The sequence below is a fragment of the Echiichthys vipera genome (assembly GCF_963691815.1).
Source record: "Echiichthys vipera genome assembly, chromosome: 2".
In the NCBI taxonomy this organism is placed as follows: Eukaryota; Metazoa; Chordata; class Actinopteri; order Perciformes; family Trachinidae; genus Echiichthys; species Echiichthys vipera.
Genome location: NC_139827.1, coordinates 4,577,078 through 4,598,775, shown reverse-complemented (window position 1 = coordinate 4,598,775; position 21,698 = coordinate 4,577,078). Strand labels below are relative to the sequence as shown.

General features: G+C 42.9%; 1 protein-coding gene across 1 annotated transcript in view; it reads right to left on the bottom strand.

The window, feature by feature from the left end:
- The window catches only part of lcor (ligand dependent nuclear receptor corepressor), a gene marked incomplete at both ends in the record, with an annotated part of 103,351 nt that overhangs the window by 34,855 nt on the left and 46,798 nt on the right, over positions 1 to 21,698 (bottom strand). Inside the window, one exon of the mRNA XM_083936470.1 lies at positions 3,310 to 3,375. Coding sequence (XP_083792596.1) covers positions 3,310 to 3,375 — 66 coding nt within the window. The remainder of the gene's footprint in view (positions 1 to 3,309; positions 3,376 to 21,698) is intronic.

Here is a 21,698-nt window from a genome sequence, read left to right as displayed (position 1 = left end):
ACGGACTGCAGTGAAGGCAACATGCGTGTGCACCCTTCTTTAAAGCCGAAGGGAATTCTGGGAAACGTAGTGAATCACTGATCTGGACGAGGATAAAAAAGGCTCTTTGAGGGAAAATGATTTGATAGACATTTTGAAGGGTGTCAAAGTTTAAATTCCACACATTTAACTGGGTAGTTTATAAATTACAATGGTGTTAGTGTGTTTGTGTGTGAGTCTAAACAGGTTTCACTATCTGCAGCTCCGTGTAGAAGCAAGTGTGTGTGTGTGTGTGTGTGTGTGTGTGTGTGTGTGTGTGTGTGTGTGTGCGTGTGTGTGTGTGTGCGGCTGAGTGTAATGCATGAGTGAAAATGACGTAGACAAGCCAGAAATATTCTAAAAATGCCTTAAGTTGGTGGGGGAGGGGATCACATGACTCCAGGACACCATGTTGACCTTGTTTCTCCGTGACAGGAGGGGAGAGAGAGAGAGAGAGAGAGAGAGAGAGAGAGAGAGAGAGAGAGAGAGAGAGAGAGAGAGAGAGAGAGTAGGGGTTTAGAGTATTATTATTGAGTGCTTAAACCAAACTGTAAAAAACTAAACTGGCTTGCTGCACACCTATGGAGTGTGTAATAGGGCTCCATGCAGCCTTAATAACATACATACTTCCATTTAAATGCTATACCGTTGATTATTACTTCTTTTAATCAATTATTAATCCGTTAAAAGCTACATTTGATTATTTCCAGCATGTTACTGAAACAACTAAAAGGATCTTTGTCTCCTTCAGTTCTCCTTCAAACATTTACAGTTACGTGTGACTCAATACACATAGTGTCGTTTTAATGAATCACTGCTGATGTGAAAGACAAGTACAAACAAGGCCGCTTCAATTAAACAAATAATTCAATAAATAGACATTGAGGATGCAGCATAGACTCTAAAAATGGACGTCGCCTCTCCGTCGAGGTCCGTTCTCTCAACTTAAGCCAATCTTCCTCGCCTACGGGAGTCGCCATCTTGTCAGACTTTGACTCCGCCTCATTTCCTCTTTACTCTCTCACTAAAAAAAGGGCATGTATGTGACGTTGAGGGGAGGGGCATATGTCCATTTGGCTGACGTTACCTCCGAGGAGAAGTGAGGGCCAGAGGCTAGCTGTCACTCAAGAGGCCAAGCCCCTAATTATTCATAAACTTTAACCTTCAATAAAATAAAATGTAGCCTGGTACAAAAAAATTCACCCCCCTCAGTGTTGTCATGGAGATATGACCTACACATACAGACTAGAATGTTTTTTTGTCCCAGGCCTTAAAAAAGGTTTAATGATGCTGTGAAAACGGCCTGTTTAACATGGGGCTCAATGAGAAACTGCTCTATTATGAAACCTGCCCCTAGTGGACACTTGGAGAACTGACGTTTTTGGCACTTCCTGATTGGATCAAGTAGGAAATCGCTGGATCGATGCAGCCGTTCACTGATAATAAAAGGGAAACGTATGTGCATCGTTAGCTAGTGAACACATTCAGGGCTGTAGCCCAGGAGTTGAATTCCTTTTAGGACGGGTGTTCAGGGATTTATCCACCTAAAAAATGTAAAAAAAAACAGACTGATGAACATGCAATTGTGACCTAGTTGAGAAGGAAAGGAAAGACCAATGGTCATGTGTGACTCCTGAGTAGGTTAATGTTCATGTTGGGGATCGGAAAGGTCACGACAGACACCAGCAGCCAGAATGAGACATTAGAACAGCCTATAGCCCTAAGGAACACTGTCCTGCACCGACCAGGACGTTTTCTTCCCCGACCGGCAAGAAAGTCTGATTCAAGTTTGATTTTGAAGTTATCACTTGTCAGTGTGGACTCGTCAGAGTTTTGCGGTTTTCACTACTACAATGTTTAAATGCAGTTTTTGTGTAGCCTCGCAAGATCAGGATGGTCTTGTGAGCTTCATTGTATTGTAATGGCAGGTCAGTCTTGTAACGTGCGGCAGAGACAGTGACCGAACCAATCAGCGTTGGGTTTGAGGCGGCTCGAAGTGTGGTGCAACGAGAAGCGACTGTTCAGTGTAAACGACATGGCGGCTTCCACGGATGAGATGAGCGCAGCTATGGAGTTAGCCGCTCGCAAACTCTTTTTTTCTCTTGGATGCTTCTGTTGGATATGGACCGGGCTCCTGAAATTGGGCCTTTTATCCGTAAATTCACGTAACAAATATCCTTTACTGACATGTTGTTTACTCTCTTAGCTTTGCCCCAATGCTGTTAGATGCTTTTAGCATGAGCGGCTTGCTCGATAGCTGCGCTCATCTCATCTGCCCTGATCTGATTGGTTGCGTGTTGGTGATAGACAGATGGTTTATCCAATCAGCAACGAGTATTTATGCCCCTTCCCAAAAGGTCCCCAAACGAGAGTTCCCAGATTGATATGCTGAGCAAATGGGAATCAATCCATGTGCCGGAGTCAGGTTAGTTTTTGTGTTGACATTTTTTTATTTATTTTTTTAAGAACAAAGAATTTAAAATCCCATTTTCAAAAATCCAGGAGTCGGCTACGTGTGGAATAGGCCTGAATGCAACCTAGACGGTGTGAAATCAGCTGATGTTGCGCCCGCCAGTGTTGTCAAAAAAGACAATACAGGACCAGACGGACTGGTTCTGCCGGACACCAGTTTCTGTAGGTCACCGTGAATGCTGCTTCACCAGGAGCCTTTTCCTTTTCAGCTGCAGGAATGAGAAAATCTTTGCCCAGTCGAGACCATCAGAAACCAGCTTCACGTGTTTTTTTTTTTTCTCCAGCTCTATTAAGTAAAATCTGTCAGGTCTTTCCAGCATGTTAGGCATAAATTAAACATGGCTGCCGTATGAATTAATCATATTGTTATGTGTTATAAGCCGTTTTGGCAGTACTGTTGATTCTATTGGCATGGCAATACACGTCTGCGAGATAGATCAATAGATAGATGCTGTTTATTGTCATTTTGGAATATTTACGGAGCGTCCATATTGTCTCTCACACCCAGTAAATAAGAGCTGTCAATTAAACAATGCATGCAGAATAAGTGTAAAATGTAAACGGTAACGCACAGGAAAACAGATCTAAATCATTCGGTCCTTGTAAACACAGATGAATTTATTGATTTGTGATTTGATTTAGTTCATGTTCACAGTTTCACACAGTGTAATTCTGCTTTGAGGAGCAAAATATAAGCAAATATGTTTGAGCAGAAATCTGTCATGTGCTTTGCGGCTAAGGTTTTTTATTATTATTTGTTTAAAGCTGCGGGTGCGGATGCATATTTGTTTGTTTGTTTGTGTGTTTGAGCTTGTTTACCTTGGAAAAGGGTGATGTCTTTGACTAGTCCCGGCCCAAACAAGCCTTCCAAGATGCTCTCAAAGCCTACGGAAAAGAGAAGAGACGTGATCTTAGCGCATGCTGACATGTTTACCATCAAAACAACAAACGACAGCAGCTTAAACACTACGTAAAACACAATCTGGAAGAAAAAAACACTGTCAAACTGCAATATTAAAGGATTTCTGAGGCATTATTTCATCTTTTTGAAGGGTTAGGAACATAAATGACAACGTGCGTTTCCCGCTGGGTATATTTTGCTGATGCATTCCCTTCACTGTGAATTTAGAGGGTGTAAATAAATGACAAAACAAATGACAACAGTGCAAAATAAAAATCACACTCAAGCACACACACTTGCATATACTGAGACAATAGAAGCTCTTTTCACACGCACACACACACACACGCACACACACACACAAAAGAGGAGGCTGTGGCACACAAACGCCAAATATCTGCAACGACGAGGCTGGGGGAGCGCTTATTATGCATGTACACACAATAGACGCACACACACGCACACACACACGTACACACACACGCGTACACACACACACACACACACACACACACACACACACACACACACACACACACACACACACACACACACACACACACACACACAAACACACACACACACACACACACACACACAAATGTGCCTTTGCAGACAGGGTGTGGAAGCATTTATTAGTCACTATGCACACAAACACACAACCACACACACACACACACACGCACACACACACACACAGAGACACACACACACACCCTTTGGTCTTTCTTCTCAGCTCTTAAAGCAAATTAGTGCTTTACCTCTAATACACCAAGCTAATGTCACTCACATTTTATTAACTGTAAATACCCTGGTTCGGCTGTTGCCTGGCAACCACATACAGAGAAACATAGATAAATATTGCAATTTTCAACCTGAACACCCCCCCCCCCTCCCCTCCCAACTCCTGCACCCCCCACCTCATCCTCCGTTAAATGGAAATGGAGGCCGTCGCAGAGAAACGGAGACAAAGACACATACATGTGTGTGTGTGTGTGTGTGTGTGTGTGTGTGTGTGTGTATAAATGTGTGCATATTTTTATTTTTTTTAACATGGAATGGAAAGGCTACAAGAGCACATATGCATAGTTCAAGTGTAGCCACTTATCGGGCCCCATACTTAACACTGCGGGGAATAAACTCTTGATAAGCCACAGCCTGGGTGGAAATTTATTTTGCAGTTATAAAATCATTACGGCTGACCTCATGAAGAGCTGCGACGCCGCCTCAGCTCCTGCAGCACCAGCATAAGGAAGGAACATGCAAGACTCGAGGACTAAGAGCTGTGGTTTTATGAGGTTTCAGCCCGATATCTTAGCAGGGCTTCATCTTGCTACAAACATGATCTGGTTTCTGTCATTTCAGGTCGTTTTTATCATGTTGATGTCTGTTCGAGTGTTTGTTTACCTGATAATTTCGGTTTTAATGAATGATTTGATGCCATATAACGGGGTGAAACATCATGATGGACAGCAGTGATTGACTCCTGATTGGTCGTGTTTGTACGGGTGGGACCTCGATACTGTGGTTCCATCGCCACGAATGCGAAGACTCTGGTTCAAAAATTACAACGTTGTGGCGCACATATCTGGGATATTTTGGCTTCACTTAAGTTCATTTGGTAACACTACTTAATACGGCCCGCGACTTAGACCGTGCCTACCGTGCACTTTCCACGTAGGTTACCCCATTTTTCAGTGAGTTACTCCTGCTCACCCCCCCCCCCCCCCCCCCGTTTCCCCTGTGCATTTTCAGTTTAACTAGGCTGCGTCTTATCACTTACATCCTGCTATACACCATTTTCAACAGCTCACTTCCCCTACTAATTTCCACTCGTTTTACAGTGTAACTATGCCGTGGCTTAGAGCGTAACTCCCGTACAATTATGTGCTACTTTGCCCGAACTTACAGTTTAACTCCTGCTCACTTCCCTCGCTGTTTCCCCTGTGCACTTTCAGTTGAACTAGGCTGCGTCTCATCACGTAACTCCGGTTAACTTACATCCTGCTTTACACCATCTTCAGCAGCTCACTTCCCCTACTTTATCCCGCGTTTTACATCGTAACTAGGCCGTGTCTTATGTGCTACTTTGCCCGGACTTACAGTTTAACTCCTGGTCATTTCCCACCCATCACTTTAACTACCAGGTATATTAGAAATTAAATAGTCTACTGTACAATACCTGCACAATCTTTAGGGATATTACCAGGAGGCAACTTATACTGTAAAAGCCATGGGGGAAACAGGGGCCGAAGTGAGCGGGAGTTACTCTGTACTTGTGTGAAATATGGGTCAACCTACGTGGAAAGTAGGCGGTAGGTGCGCTCTAAGTCACGGGCCATATTATGTTGTGTTACCGTACATTTTTACTATGTTGGTGAGGGGAATAGTTAAAGCATATGGCTACAACAACACATTCCCCTCCCATGGACTATAATTCAAATACAAGGGAGAGGGTCAAAAGGAGGACTTTTAAAGGCCGTAGCACAAAAATGGAGCCCATGTGGAGCCTCCAGGTTTAACAGAAGCTGCAGTAATTCAACAATCTTGTGGTCACAATATTTACATAAACACGGAGGAGGAAGAGAGGAGGCAGCTCTTCGCTTCACCTGCCAAGTAAATCTGGCAACACACTGGGCTGTCTGTAAGACAACCAGACCAATTTCTACATAAAGTTGTTTCAGTTCATTTCAGTTTGGAAATGTCTGTTCATCTCAAATCAGTCTGCGCATTCCTGATTATGGGCTTGGACATGCAGAAACGTCATTATGCAGCATTTTAGTCACACTGCCCTGACAATAAGTGCGTAGGATGGTGTCTGAGTGTGTGTGTGTGTGTGTGTGTGTGTGTGCAATCCCTCATTACCAATCCTTTAGTCTTTTCAGCTTGTGTTGGCCCAATGCCAGTAACAATTAAGTTGTCTTATCCTTTAAATTCCAGCAAGAACTATCATGTGGGGATGGTGTGATAGACACATCAACACACACACACACACACACACACACACACACACACACACGCACGCACACATGCACACACGCACACACACACACACAGGACCTGAGCTTGGCAGAGGGAAGCTTGAGTGGGCGTACCACTTACCAACTGCTGCTAAAATCGACTTTTTGTTAGAATTGAAATTTGCAAGATCGCATTTTAAAATGTGGAAAAAAGGAACCAAATCTTGTGAAACATTTATTTTAAGTGTTTACAAAACTGCTCATGATTACAAATCATTCAAAACAACATCGTATTGGGTCTCTTGTCATTACAGATGGGGCGCAAATTGGTCTATTAGATTTTTGACCCTGAGCGTCTCAAACGCTATCGGGGGAAATTCGTCCCATATTCTCCATTCTCCTTTTTATCTCCTTTCTCTGTCTTAGATTACTACAGTATTGTGTAGGGTGAAACACCCCCCCCCCCAACACACACACACACACATACACACACAAAGTTCCCTTAAACCTGCACATGCAAAATTCATGCGGCCTACAAAGGCAGCTTTGATAACAAAAAAATGGAAGCTTCAAAGAATTTTCAAAAGCTTAAATTTTTTTCCTCCTCTCCAGCTGCCGATACGCACAGAAATACCGCTCTCCTTTCAAGTTGGGAGGGGGAGGGGGAGGGGAGGGGGGATAATTAGGCTTGCAGCGTGAAAAATGAGCACTGAAAGTCAAAAGTTGCACATGGGCCCCGTGCTATTTGGGCCACAAGATGGAGAGCGTTTTCATATTTAAAGTGACAGTCACAAATGCATCTACAGCGGCGGGGCCAGCGTAAGGGCAGAGGATGTGCCGGCTCCCCCGCGAGGCTGAGGCTGCGATTGGACAGACGACATCGAGGATGTAATTGGACAAACGAGATTAGGGGATGTGATTGGCTCGATGAGATAACAGCGACAAAGTCTCCTGAGCCACGGGCAAAAAAGCTCCAGAAATGTAGGTCAGTCAGCGAAACACACTCTGGGCCCAAAAGCGTTCACACATGACATGGTAGAGAAAGAGACCACACACACGCACACATACACACACACGTGCACACGCACACACACTATGGCATCTGGGAATCTGTCAGTGTTACGCACGATGCATGTGCATGTACACACATATATACGTAAATGTATACACACACACATACACACACAAAGAGCCAAATCGTTGTGTCAAGCCGAGAGCAGCGTGACACAAACTTTGAGACACACACACACAAATACATGCATGGAGGGAATCACAAGACATGGAGCTAATCCTCCTCTGCACCAGAAAAGACAAAAAAACAACAACTAATAATAGACTCAAAATATGAGATGTGCACATACGAATGACACAATGAAACCTCGTTGATAGAGGAGCTGCTGAAACATGAATTCAATAATAATAAAGCGTGGTGGATTATGTTAACACACACACACACACACACACACACACACACACACACACACACACACACACACACACACACACCTGACTAATTCTGTATTTACGGCTTAGTTTCATTCAAAGCTGAAATAATATCTGAATATTATGGTTTTCTCATATCATTTTGAAATGAGGTCACCTGAAACCAGCAGATATCATCCAGGAAGTGCTGGATTCATCTGCCTCAGTGTGGACATGGCAACAGGGAAATCCAGCAAGTACTACACCGAAACATTTAAGAAAAAAACACTCCCAGTGCACTTGGAGCGACATCTGCTGAGCAACTGGACTGCTCAAAAATTAATTCAGGGTATGCTTATCAAATCAAAGCACACACTCTCACACACACACACACACACACACACACACACACACACACACACATACACACACACACACAAGAAACAGCATCGCTCTCTCATTTCAAAATAGCCGTGGAAAAGAACTGGACACTGAAGGGAGCATCGCGATCCATCTGTGAGTAAACAGGGAAGGCAGATAAGGAACTGTCGTTTGGCTTTCTTGTGACCGTTGGACCTAAGCTATATATAATGCTGCATGAGCATTAATAATTTAGCATGACCAAAGCCCTCAGAGCAGGGCCCCTTGCCTGGCCCTGATCAAATCAATACCTAATTAACCCTAACAGGGGTCTAGGCTTAAGAGAAGAGGGAGTGAAACAACATGAAGGAAAGGTGGGGAGGATCAACAAGCCAAGTAAACGTGGCACCTAAGACCTGGCACTGTTTGTGGCCATTGAGTTTAAGTATCTTGACGCCCCTACAGGACTGGTTAGACCTTTCTTTTCAGGGTTTCTTCCAAAAAACAAAAGATAAGAAGCACTTCAAGTCTTCTAGTCCATGTGGATGTTGGCAATACCAAAAGCATACACCACTAATTGGCAGACTGCCTTGTTCAGCTGTAGAAATAGGATTTGATATCACTTGTCAGAGGAATCGGTCAATGTATGAGCCACTAATGGTGAAGCATGAACTAAACAGTTGGTATCCAGTCAGCTGACGCAAGCACAACTTGACCTGAGGTCTGTTCTTGTTCGGTTTATGGGCAGTTAAGTATTCATGAGATCTTAAAACAAGTGTTGGATTTTTGAGGGCAACTAAATACACATGTGAAAAAGAAGTTAAGATAGTCCTGTTCTTCCTGTAGCCAGTGGTCCTGTAGCCTGAGACATGCACATGTGAAACGCTTAGAAGGGGCTTTCTGTTGTACCACTACCCAGGATGCAACCATTTCTTAATTTCTCCAATCTCTGTCTAGATGCTGCACCCTAAGTTTTGCAAAACTCTCACAACATGGTTGAATAAGGCATTGACCACGAATGGTGTAAGTTGGATGGTTGAGGTTAGGCATTGACCAAGAATGGTTAAAGTTAGGGGGTTGAGGTAAGGCATTGACCAAGAATGGTTAAAGTTAGGTGGTTGAGGTGAGGCCTTGACCACGAATGGTGTAAGTTGGATGGTTGAGGTGAGGCCTTGACCACAAATGGTTAATAGATGGTTGAGGTAAGGCCTTGACCACGAATGGTGTAAGTTAGATGGTTTAGGTTAGGCATTGACCAAGAATGGTTAAAGTTAGATGGTTGAGGTAAGACCTTGACCACAAATGGTTAATAGATGGTGGAGGTTAGGCATTGACCAAGAATGGTTAAAGTTAGGGGGTTGAGGTAAGGCCTTGACCACAAATGGTGTAAGTTAAATGGTTGAGGTAAGGCATTGACCAAGAATGGTTAAAGTTAGATGGTTTAGGTTAGGCATTGACTTAGAATGGTGTAAGTTAGATGGTTTAGGTTAGGCATTGACCAAGAATGGTTAAAGTTAGATGGTTGAGGTAAGGTATTGACCAAGAATGGTTAAAGCTAGATGGTTTAGGTAGCGCATTGACAAAGAATGGTTTAAGTTAGATGGTTGAGGTTAGGCATTGACCAAGAATGGTTAAAGTTAGATGGTTGAGGTTAGGCATTGACCAAGAATGGTTAAAGTTAGATGGTTGAGGTAAGGCCTTGACCAAGAATGGTTTAAGTTAGATGGTTGAGGTGAGGCATTGACCAAGAATGGTTCAAGTGAGGTGGTTGAGGTAAGGCATTGACCAATAATGGTTAAAGTGGTGAGGTTAGGCATTGGTTTTAAATGGTTTAAGTTAGATGGTTCCTCACAAAGCCTTACAGAGTAGTGAGCATTAGCCGTAAACTAAAAACCAAATATGGATGTTATATTATTGCCAAAAGCTACGCCTGACAATCACCAGTCTTAGGTAAATAACAAACTGTGAACTATAAGGCTGTGGTTATTCCAAGATGGACAAAGCTCTAAAAATCAATGGTGCAACAGACCTCTTTGATCTTAATGATCTTTGCACACCAATTAGCTGCGGCCATTTCCACAGAGGCTGCTTAAAAAAAAAACAGAGAGTAAAAATAACATTATTTTGTATAAGTCTTTGCACTTTGACCCCGATTATAACCTCCATGCAGCAAAAAAACATATAATCCACTCTGGTGACAATGAGGGACGTGGCAGGGGGGGGGGGGACTCAGGATTCGGAAGGACACGAGGACGTCACATGACAAGTGTGCGACCAGAAAACACAAAAACAGAAATTTACTTGCAGACTAATCTATTCTCTCCACACATGTTCCATATTTACTGTAATTTGGATTCAAAGCTAAGTGAGCGTGTTTGCTTAATTTGGCGGTACAGTACAGTGCAGTGGACTGTACATAGATGGATAATTAATCTTCTAGTTGATCTTTTTTATGTTACAGTATGTTCCTTTGCATGGTCTTCATTATTGGGACGGCCATTTTGACACACCACCAAAAGCAGCATAAAGAAGATTACTATCTTCTGCTGTGTACACACACGCACATGATTACAGGCCAACCTTTTTCAGTGTCACAGGGTTCCTCTGGAAATAACAATAGGTCTGTTTTTACATGAATACGCAGTTCCAATATGAATAAACACTATTTTTCTTAACCTTATAATACTAATTTATTCATATTGTTAGATGTTCTGTTGATTTTTTATGCTGGTTTGTGTGGTTTGCATCTGTTTACCAGCTTCATATCCTCTAATGCGACAAATTATTGTGACCTTTCAAAGGGTTTTATGTATTTCTCTGGGTCAAATGTCAAAATCGGCCACCTACAGCTTACAGCCAATTGATGTTATAGTCCTCGAGACCTATGATTTCAAATTTGCAAGCAGGTTAGTTTTCTTTCTTTAGACATGAATACCTCCAGTGACTGAACAGGGACTTTTTTAAATTCTTTTTCCCACTCAACCGCGTTCGAAACGACCATCTTCCTCAATTTTAACTGTTTTTTTTTATTATTAACCTTTATTTATACAGGTAAAATCTCATTGAGACCCAGGGTCTCATTGGCAAGAGAGACCTGAGAGGGCAAAGAACAAGATAAGTTCAAGTTAAGTTATGTACAAGTGCAGATCCCCACAGACTGTCTCAACAGCCTTCCTATGAGCAGTTTGAAGTCTCCTAAAGTAACAAAGCTGGACAGCTTCAGCCTCTGCTGGAGCTTGTTCCAGGTCGCATGCGCAGCTTAGGAAAATGCCTTCTTGCCAAGCTCAGTACGGACTGACGGGACGGCAAACGAGATGAAGTCCAGCGACCGGAGGCCACTGTGAAGATAGTTGTGATGCCTAATCCTAAAGCAACGTAAGTAGTTTTTGTTTGAATTCCCAACGTTATCAAAAAGCAGCGGTATGTGATAAGTAGTGGATGAGAACGGGTTGCAGCGGCACAAGTGCATTTTCTGAGGGAAAGAGAAAAGGAAAAGAAGGAGAGAGAAAGAGAGAGAGAGAGAGAGAGGGAGCAGTGATTCACAACCATCGCAGCGGAGAAGAGATCAACAGAATCCTTTTTCCTGCAGGAATCCAACTTCAGTGGATTTGATGAAACAATGCTTTTGTGTGTGTGAGAACAAATACAAATATAAAAGCTTGTTTACTATAAGTCACGACCACCTCTGGCACAGCGTGAGCACTGTGTCTTTATCTATGCATATGTGTGCATGTACATGTGGGTGTGTGTGTCCTGGGGAACGATGAGGGGGGGAAATGAATAAAGCAAATATGTGCATGATTGGCCAGAGGCGTGGTAAAACACAAGAACTCAAACGAACTGCAGGAGAGAGATAAACACACACACGCACACACACACACACACACACACGCACACGCACACGCACACACACGCACACACACACACACACACACGCACAAATCAAAATGAAACACAGCCTAAACACAGTGTGTCGATTCAATCTGACGGCTTCTCGGCAAACCAAATCCCTAATCTCATCTCATCTCTCTCTCTCTCTGAAGTATCCGGTGATGAGCTCAAAGGAGGCTGATGTGCGCTGGCAGCTATTTCTGTGACTAACGCACCATCATCGCACACACACGTGCACACACACATGTGCACACACACGTACACACACACACACACACACACACAGACACACGCGCGCTCTTGTTAACGAAGCAAAGGCACTGTAAGCGTAATCCAAATCGGGTGGTGTCTCACAAGAAGGTGAATCAACCCTGAGAACACGCACCACGTCGAACCACTTTAAACATTGCGTTCGGCGGTTTTTACATTGTGTTGCCATGGCATTGAGCCAGTCACACTTTCAACATTTAAACGTGGTCATGGCTTGGGGATGGGAAGGAGGATAAAAAAAAAAAACTAGGTCGAGGTCTCCGATTGGTTGACGAATCGCCCCCCTAACATCAAACAGCAACACGTCGGATGACTGCATGTGCGCAACGAATCACTTTCCTCTGACACACACACACACACACCCACACACCCACACATACACACACACAGAGCGTATATGCAATTTTAAAACGATTGGTTGAGGCGAATTTGGGGTCCCCGTTCCCCCATAATGCACCGGGAGCACGCTTGGGACTCGGGTGTGGCGCTGCTCTAAATCTGCGCTTCCTTTCCTTCTCTGTTCGCTCCTCTCATCTGTTCAGCCGAGCAGACGTCACAGCAGGAGGAAAAGAGAAATAAGAAGTCCAATTACTCATCTAATTATCTAATTATTTCATTATGTGGTGGAGAGCAGGAAGGAGGACGAGGATGGTTTCTGCTTCCCCGCGCCTGAACTACGCTCCTGGGGACGACACCTGGAAATGCTGCAAAGTATTACCTTTCTGCACAGGACCTCTGCTGTGGACGCAGGTCTTTCGTGCAGATTGCATTGCTTTTTGCTTTTATGACCCCCAACACAAACATGCAACCTCCTCTTAATTCCCGTCTTCTGTTTTTGCACTCTCTCTCCCTCTCTCTCTCTCTCTCTCTCTCACACTCTCTCTCTCTCACTCTCTGCATGTATCTCCACTCCATTAGATGGCTTGGCTGTTTTCCAGCCAAATAATAGTCCTGAGACCACAGAGCGCGCGCTGTGTTTGCCGACAGTTTTGGTGGCAACCAAACTGGCACCACATGGACCAACGTTTCTCATCCATCTGCCTCTGAGCCCCGAAAACACACCGGCGTTGTCTGCGAATTAACTTCATGGTCTGACAACACACAGAGGCCGAGAAGTTTGTTTTTTTACAAAGGGAAAGAAATAGATTTCAGCTTCTCGGTCATATGTCTATCATGCCAGTCTTCGTGTTCTTCTATTTTTGTATCCTCACACCTGCTAAGTGTTACCACCACGGGAGTGACGTTCATTTGTAACATACGGGAGCTGAAGAACAGATGCTACTGTTTGGATTAGAAGTTTACATGACAGTTTAGAAGAGAGTTCGGCCGAGCTCGGCACTGGGCGAAAGTCACAAAAGCCGATGTCACGCTTTGAACATGACAAAAGAAATGATTGAAGAGCCTTTGGATGGAAATATAAATAATATCAGTCGTTTAAAGGTTACACATCAAAAAGGATCATTTAATCTAACGTGACAGAGTTGTGCAAAAGATCTTGGCAGCTTTGAGTCAGAGCTGCAACTAATGATCATTTTCATTGTTGTTAAAGCTGTTGATTGTATTTTTTGACAAATAAATGAATATTTTACTGTGTAAAATGTATAAAACCCACTGACTTTTGACTTTTCTAACAGCCGAAATCCCCCAATTAACAATGAAAGAAACCTCAAATATTCACATTTCAGAAGCTGCAACCAGGGATTATTCTGTCTTTAAAAACTGATAAAAGACTTAAATGGACCATGAATATCCACGTAGATTAGTTTTCTGTTGAATCATCATGATTTGTTGCACTTTCATCATTTATCTGTTAACCACTGAGGGCGTGGGTCCCACGTATCCTAGCATTTCCAAGTGCTGCCAGTGGGGTTTGCTTCTATAATAACATTAGCATTAGCTAGGTAGCTTGTTTAATGCTATGTTAATGTTAACACGGAGGGGTCGACTGCACAGCTTCACCGATTTTACAACACATACTGTGACAAAATCCACAACACTCACCAGCAACAGTCAGTGTTCAGTCCATCTGCTCCCACAAAGGGGCTGTTCTGTCTTTGTTGTCTTTGCTGTTCTGTCTTTGAGACGGCGACGAAGACGACGACGGCAGCGCTTTACTGAAAAGATTTCTAACTAGAAGTGCTCGGAAGTGCCCTAACTCTGCTGATTAAGGAAGCGGGATGTCGAGCGTTACACCAACAGCATCAGATAGACCTGTACTCCGACACACATGCATGCAGAATGAAGGTCCAGGCTCAGCTGGTACCTTTCCCGTCACACCCTCCCTTAAATAGCGTGTTTTCATGTCCTTGCCGTGTGATTTTTTTCTGATAAAAGCATCAAAGTACGAAATATAAAATGTCATTGACTTGACCAGAGGTAAAATGGGTCAATGTCTCGTCTCTGTTCACCGTGACCCCCTGTAGTACTTCTGCACGCTGACACGTCAACTGTCGCCAAAAGATGAAATAATAAAATAAAACATGTGCATAGAAAGTAATTTAACTTCTATGAGTTCTTGAAGTACTCTTGAACTTTTGATCCAGCTGCCAAACATTAAAAATGTGCATCCCTTCCTTCTTTCCCTTGGAAGAGAGTCTCTCGTCTCTATGGGCCAATGTTCCTCTTCACATGGACTGTATTGGTCCTTCATTAAGCTACAAGGTCGCAAAAGAAGGAGTGAAAAAAATACAGAAAACGAATGTCACAAAGAGTCAACAATAAGACATGAAAGGAAGTGGAGGCAGTTTCGCAAACGCCGGAGAACTGAGAAACATTTTTCTCGCTTATCGACCTCCATTTAAGTTCTTTTCAGTCGGAGGAACAAATTATTCACAGCAGGAATGAAAAGAATCTAAAATATTAGCTTGCAGCAGGGGGGGGGAGGAAGAAAGAATGTAAAAGAAAGAAAAGGTTTTAAACTGTTACTGAGCCAGAGACCTTGCCTTTTAAAGACCATTCTGCTTCAATGCACCAAGGGCCTCCGACGAGCACTCAAGACTTTATCATTTCTAAAGGGCAGCAATTTGCAATTCACTGGAAACAGAACCCTTTCAGATTGAAGAGGGCGACACAAGGCCGTCCTTTTGGCCTTGAATTTTTCTAGTTTTTATTTTGTTTTTGGCTGACATTGTCGCCCCTCCTAATGGGCACCAACAAACACGACTTCCTTGGCACAGCTGCAGGTTTTAACTGGATCCACCTGCTTGTTCACCTTCAGCTTCCTAAAGGGGAGCTCTGTACTGGTCCTGTCGTGATGCAGCCTCCTTTTTTTTTTTGAGCACCAGCAGAAGCAGAGTCTCCACAGAAAGAGAACAGACTTGTGGAGCCTTTTAAGAACAATAGAAAGCATGACCTTGAACTCCCTGGTTACCCGAAAGAGTTGGCATAGCAACCGGTGAAAACAAGCCTCAATGGATGAACTAAAACTGAACACAGACCTGAAAAAATAATTGCAGCTTGTGTAATTTGCTGTAATTAAGGACGATAAGTATTGAGGAATATTTTTCTGTCGGGGAACACATCTTCTTTATTCTTTCAAGCACTCAGGAGCATTTCCTGAGGTCTCAGATGAAGACTAAGTTCACCAAAATTATTCTCAATTACATCTAGGGGGTGTATGGTTGTGCAGAATTTTTTTTTTTTGAGGTACAAATACAATGCAGATGAATGGAATTGGAAAATTCAAGCGCATCATCTCTTCATTAGGGTTGTCAAAAGTATCGATACTTTATCGTTTACCATGATCTCGACAGCAACATCACAGCATTGCTTAAAGCTGCAGTCAGCAGGTCTGGGAAATCAAGTTGAAAATTTATTTTTGAATGTTTACAACTCTCACACCCGTCCCCCACTACCACCGAGCTCCTCCGCTCCCTCCCATCAAGTGCTCGTCAGTGCGCGTGCACCAGATTCCTGTGAGCGCACCTGTGTCTTCTCTCATCTATAAACAGCATGGAGTACCACCTACACCGAGGTAGGCTGGCTAACAAACGTCATTTGGACAGAACGATACGGGCCCGGTGGATTTTTGCAAAACGAACAATAAGCTCTAGGTGCAGAGGCGCATTTAAAAAAATGTATGTATGTTTTTCTATTGGGGCATCGGAGGATAGTGTCGGCTTCAGTGATCAAACAAATGTTGTCCGACTGAGACTTTAACATCAGTAGAATGCATCAACGACAGGACTTTGTGCTACCTTCAGGTGCACCCTGGAGAAAGTTCAACTGTTGTCGTGAAGGAGTCTTGTACCATCTAGAAATGGCTTTCCCTGCACCAGCACTGTGTGCAGGATGTTGATTTGTGTGCCTAGGACGTTTTTTTCCCGCTGGTATTGTGACAACCTTACTCTTCATGGAAACTAATCTGGAGCCTGAGTGTGGCCTCATCCAACCTACCTGAGACTAAAGTCACAATCTCAGGCTCTGCTGCTTCAATTTTGATCTTTTTCTTTGTTAAATCTCTCTCTTGAATCCCTTAACTTTGTGAGAATGCAATACTATATTGCAAAAATGCCCCTTCATTGAATGCAACAACCTGAAATGATGTCCACATTTGGATCACACTGAATTTTCCTGAGGTCTATTCTTATTCTTTTCTATTCTTATGTCCACTGGTCAACCTTCAAATAAGGCGAAGTCATGCTGGTCACGTTAGTAAACATTTAGTTTATAATCAGGGAATATTTCTAGAAAGTAGTTCTTGTGAAAGGTTCAAAGTAGGATATCGGACACTGTTTGCATCACTGCATGCAACTAAAGCAGTCTAGCTGATAGATGCAAGTAGAGGTAAGTGAGAAAATGTTACACCTGCACCTTTATTGTGTGTTAGAAAGCATGAATGGTCAACAGTTTTGAACGCTACCACAAAGGCACTCAGAGTAAATCGGGAGGAGGAGGATCACGGAGGAGCTTTAGCTTCAGAACAGATGAGATGATTGTGTCGGGGTGTTCATCACCCGAGCTTCCAGAAGCTTTGAATGAAGACTGCATGTTCTGGCACGTGGCAAAGTTTCCCGATTGAAAGCGACACTGTGGGAAAGTTGTGTGGCGGTGGCGCACGAGTCAACAATCACATGCTGAATCTCCTCGTTAGCATCAAAGAGCTGTGAAGCCGAAGCCTTTGCCCGCTTCATTATCTCCTAACACGGCGCCTCTGAGCCCAATCTTCCTCTGGTAATTACTATCAAGTTCTCCGCAAAGGGAGGTGGGGTTTGGACGAAGTAAAGCATAATGGCTCCACTGTGTAACAAAAAAAAAAAAAGAAGTCCACGGCACAAATGAGGCGTTCTACAATCAAATGAGAAACATCCGCGCTCAGATGGAGAGCAAACGAGCCTGACCTCTAATCTTGTTAGTTGTGGTAAAGGCAACGGTGTGTGCTGCAGCATTCACAACTTCACCATCATTATGCGGCCAATCAGCAGCTCTTTTAAAGCCTGTATGCATCTGCGCTCAGGTCCGCGTAGGCTCTGTGTCGACACCCGCGTACCACCACTCGGACTTGTACGCACGGTCACTACTCTCTCTACAAAATTTAATGGACGATGTATTGGAAGAGAGGCTATGTGAAGAGATCTAAGGCTATGATTGGGCCCCAAAAAATCCACCAGAACCTGAATTTCCACTGCTTTTTTAATCCATGCATCTAAGAAATTTGTGTGAACTCAAAAATTTTGAGAAATCAGAGCCAGAGGGGTCAAATTGGGCCAAATCAGGTTTGTGAAGAGAGTGAAAGCTCTAGTCACTACCCACATCTGTGCAATTCATATATACATAATACAATATAAAGAAAATGGAATAGAGGGACATTTTTACATTATTACCTCCGCCACAGAGGCTGTTTTTCGGTTTGTTTTGTTTGTTTCTCAGCAGGATTACAGAAAAACCACTGGCTCGATATTCATGGAACTCGGTGGAAGAGTGAAGCACCGGCCGAGGACGAACACATTCAATTTGAGGCGCATCCCTATCACATGGACAGATACACAGATCCATTTTCTCTTTTGTTAACATTGCGAGAAAGCATTGGCGGAGGTCTATATATTCTACTAAATAATATAAAATGATATTAAATGCTGCAGACACAGGAAAGTGTCCTTCAAGTGAAATCCAGAAAGCAGCGTAAACACAACTACAAAGCTTGGGAATTTAATAGAAGGATGAGTTATTGTCAACACTAACCTGAGTCTAGTGAGGACATTGTGAGATCCAGAGCACTCCCGCAGTTTTCTACCATCAACACGTCTCTGACGGAGGGAAGAGTTTTAATCTTTTAACTCTCCACACTCGACACGACCAGCAACATTCTCATCAGATATTTATCTTTGTTCCTCCACTCCAGTTCCTCCAGATCCACCGAATACAACTAATTAAACAAGAGTTATTTTGGTTGAAAACAAAAGTCTCTGGAATTTGATGTACGCCCAACCAAAATGTGGTCACAACAGGGCAACACCAGAATAAACAGTGTGATAGTGATTCGCCTCTTTGCTTCCACATCTCCAACATCCTGTCTTATCGGAGAAATGATCTCTTTTGATAGCGGATGACAATTTGTCTTGTATATTCTCTCCAAAGTGGAGAATTTGCTGTTTTCCTTTTATTTAGATTTTCATAAAAAATGCCTTCTGCATCATAAAGTTCAACATTGCGAGAAAGCATTGGCGGGGGTCTATATATTCTGCTTAATAATATAAAATGATATTAAATGCTGCAGACACAGGGAAGTGTCCTTCAAATGAAATCCAGAAAGCAGCATAAACACAACTACAAAGCTTGGGAGTACAATAGAAGGATGAGTTATTGTCAACACTAACCTGAGTCTAGTTTGGATGCCTTCAATATAACTTATAAGGTCGTGTAACTGCTTTTCCTGGCTCACAATGTGGCTACAGTGATGGCTAAGGGTGCAGGGGGTGCTTTTAGTGTGAGACAGCTACAGGAAGTGTTGAGTTTGCACTAACAAGTCAATTTATTGTGATTAGTTTGTCAAAAACTTCAGTCCAGACCAAGAAATCTCAACAATTACTGGCCAGATCTTTCAATGGGTTTCTTTTTTCCCACCCATTTCCTCTTTTTCCAGTCATCTTGTGAGAACATTGTGAGATCCAGAGCACTCCCGTAGTTTTCTACCATCAACACGTCTCTGACGGAGGGCAGAGTTTTAATCTTTTAACTCTCCACACTCTGAATTTTTCCCCCCGGAGACTTAAATCAGCGATGTTCTGGTCACGAGTCAAAAATGAGCCTTGAAATCATCACTTTGCATGTGTCATGTATGAGCCGAGCTGAACAAACAGCGCCCGAGGAGAACAACAACACACGCATTAAATGTTAACCAGAATCGTAATTTGGGATCATATCTCATTGATGAATCAATGATCTGGAACTCAAACAAGGAAATTCATTTTCCCTGCACAATAACAGCACGGGATGTTCTCTGAGAACCAGTGTGCATCAGTTTGGGATCAATTTCACACTTTTTTTATGTTCCCATCCAAAAAAAGCGGTTTGGTGCTGGCAGAGGAAAAGCTTCAGTTCAGTTTACAGTCAACAAAAAAGTGTTGTGTTGAGGTGGAAACAGCTCCGAGCGTGCTTCCACTTGCAGAACGTAAAGAGAAAAATGGGGAGACGGTGTCAAATAAATACCCAAAACATCAGCCAGCACAACGCGTGGTTTCTAACAAACAGAAATTACACTGATCTCTTGAGAATGAATGATCTCTGATGAACACTGCAACTATTCATGGAGAGGAACTACAAAAACCGACTCATAGACGCATGCAACACAATGCTCAGGTAAAGCACAGGAGCTGCATGCAACCTCCTGAAAGCAGCATAAACACAACTACAAAGCTTGGGAGTATAATAGTAGGGTGATTTATTGTCAACACTAACCTGAGTCTAGTTTGGATGCCTTCAAAACAACAACCTCAAAAGCAAAGGTTGCAATCGGCTATAAGACGGAAAGAAGAGGCGATGTCCGATAATACAAAATACAGCCGCGAGATGGAGCGAGAATAAAAACTCAAAGGCTGAATTCAAGTCTGTCAACTACGAAAAAAATAGAAATTACTGAGATTTTAAGAATTATATTAGAATACTATGACAAAAAGAATAAGTCAGAATAAAGTCATGATACAATAGGTTCCTTCAAGTCATAAAATAATTTTTTTTCACCATAAATCAGTGCACTAACATCCACTCAAAGGCAGGAAGTGAGGTCTTTATCATTCAGAATGTCTGGAGGAAAATCCTCTTTATAAAACAGTGACAGGTAATGTTAATAAAACCTTATTTAGGCTCTTAATGATCCTTAAACTTGGAACTTGTGCCCTCAGACCGGAGCAAAGAGCTCCTTCTTTCCCACTGGCATCAGACTCTTTAACAGCTGAAAGGAGTATAATCATCAGAGACTACATTACAGGCCATAACTGCACAGTTTGCACAAATGCACTGTTTACAATTATATTTGCACTGTTTTCCTCGTCATTGTTGTTTCATTTACTTGCTAAATAAGCTAACCTGACTCCGACAGATAGATTGCTAGATTTGCTCAGCAGATCCATGTGGGAAGCTCTGGTTTGGAGACCTTCTGGGAAGGGGTGAAAATGCCGGTTGCTGATTGGGTAAACCACCTGTCTATCACCGACATACGGGCCAAATCAACCAATCACACCATGTTGTTTACGCTGAACAGTCTCTTCTCGTTTCATTACACTTAAATCAACCTAAAAACCAACGCTGATCGGTTCGGTCGATGGTCAAACGTTACCAGACTGATCTGTGACTAAAATACAATGGCGCTCAGAGATCAGGACGGTCTCACGAGGCTATAAATAAGCTACCGTTTTAAAAATTGCTTTGTTTTTGTATATTTTTCTTTCTTATACTTAGATTTTTTACATTGTTTGGCATTCTGTGGACAGCAGATTAAGACTTTCATTGCACAAGGAAACTTGTTTCTTTACCGAACACACGACGAAAAACCCTTTGAATCTTGAATCTAAAGGCAGACGCTGTCCAGGAGCAGAGGACGCTACTGACACACGAAAGAATCCAACAACATTATTTAAGAGTTTTTTAAATCTTTAGAGTCTGAAGAATTCACTGGACACTGAGCTGCAACTGTAACACACACATACATACACACACGCACACACACACACACACACACACACACACACACACACACACCTAATAGGATTCAGTGACTCACTGCAGCATTATACATGCAACTGAGTAACGCTTCAGCACACAAGCCTGACACACACACACACGCACACGCACACGCACACGCACACGCTGCATCAAACACACTATTTGTTTTGTTTCGGAGCAGCAGGCAGCGTTACTGCTAAACAATCTCATCTGGTCCCCACTTGACCTACATTTCACTTGAATTG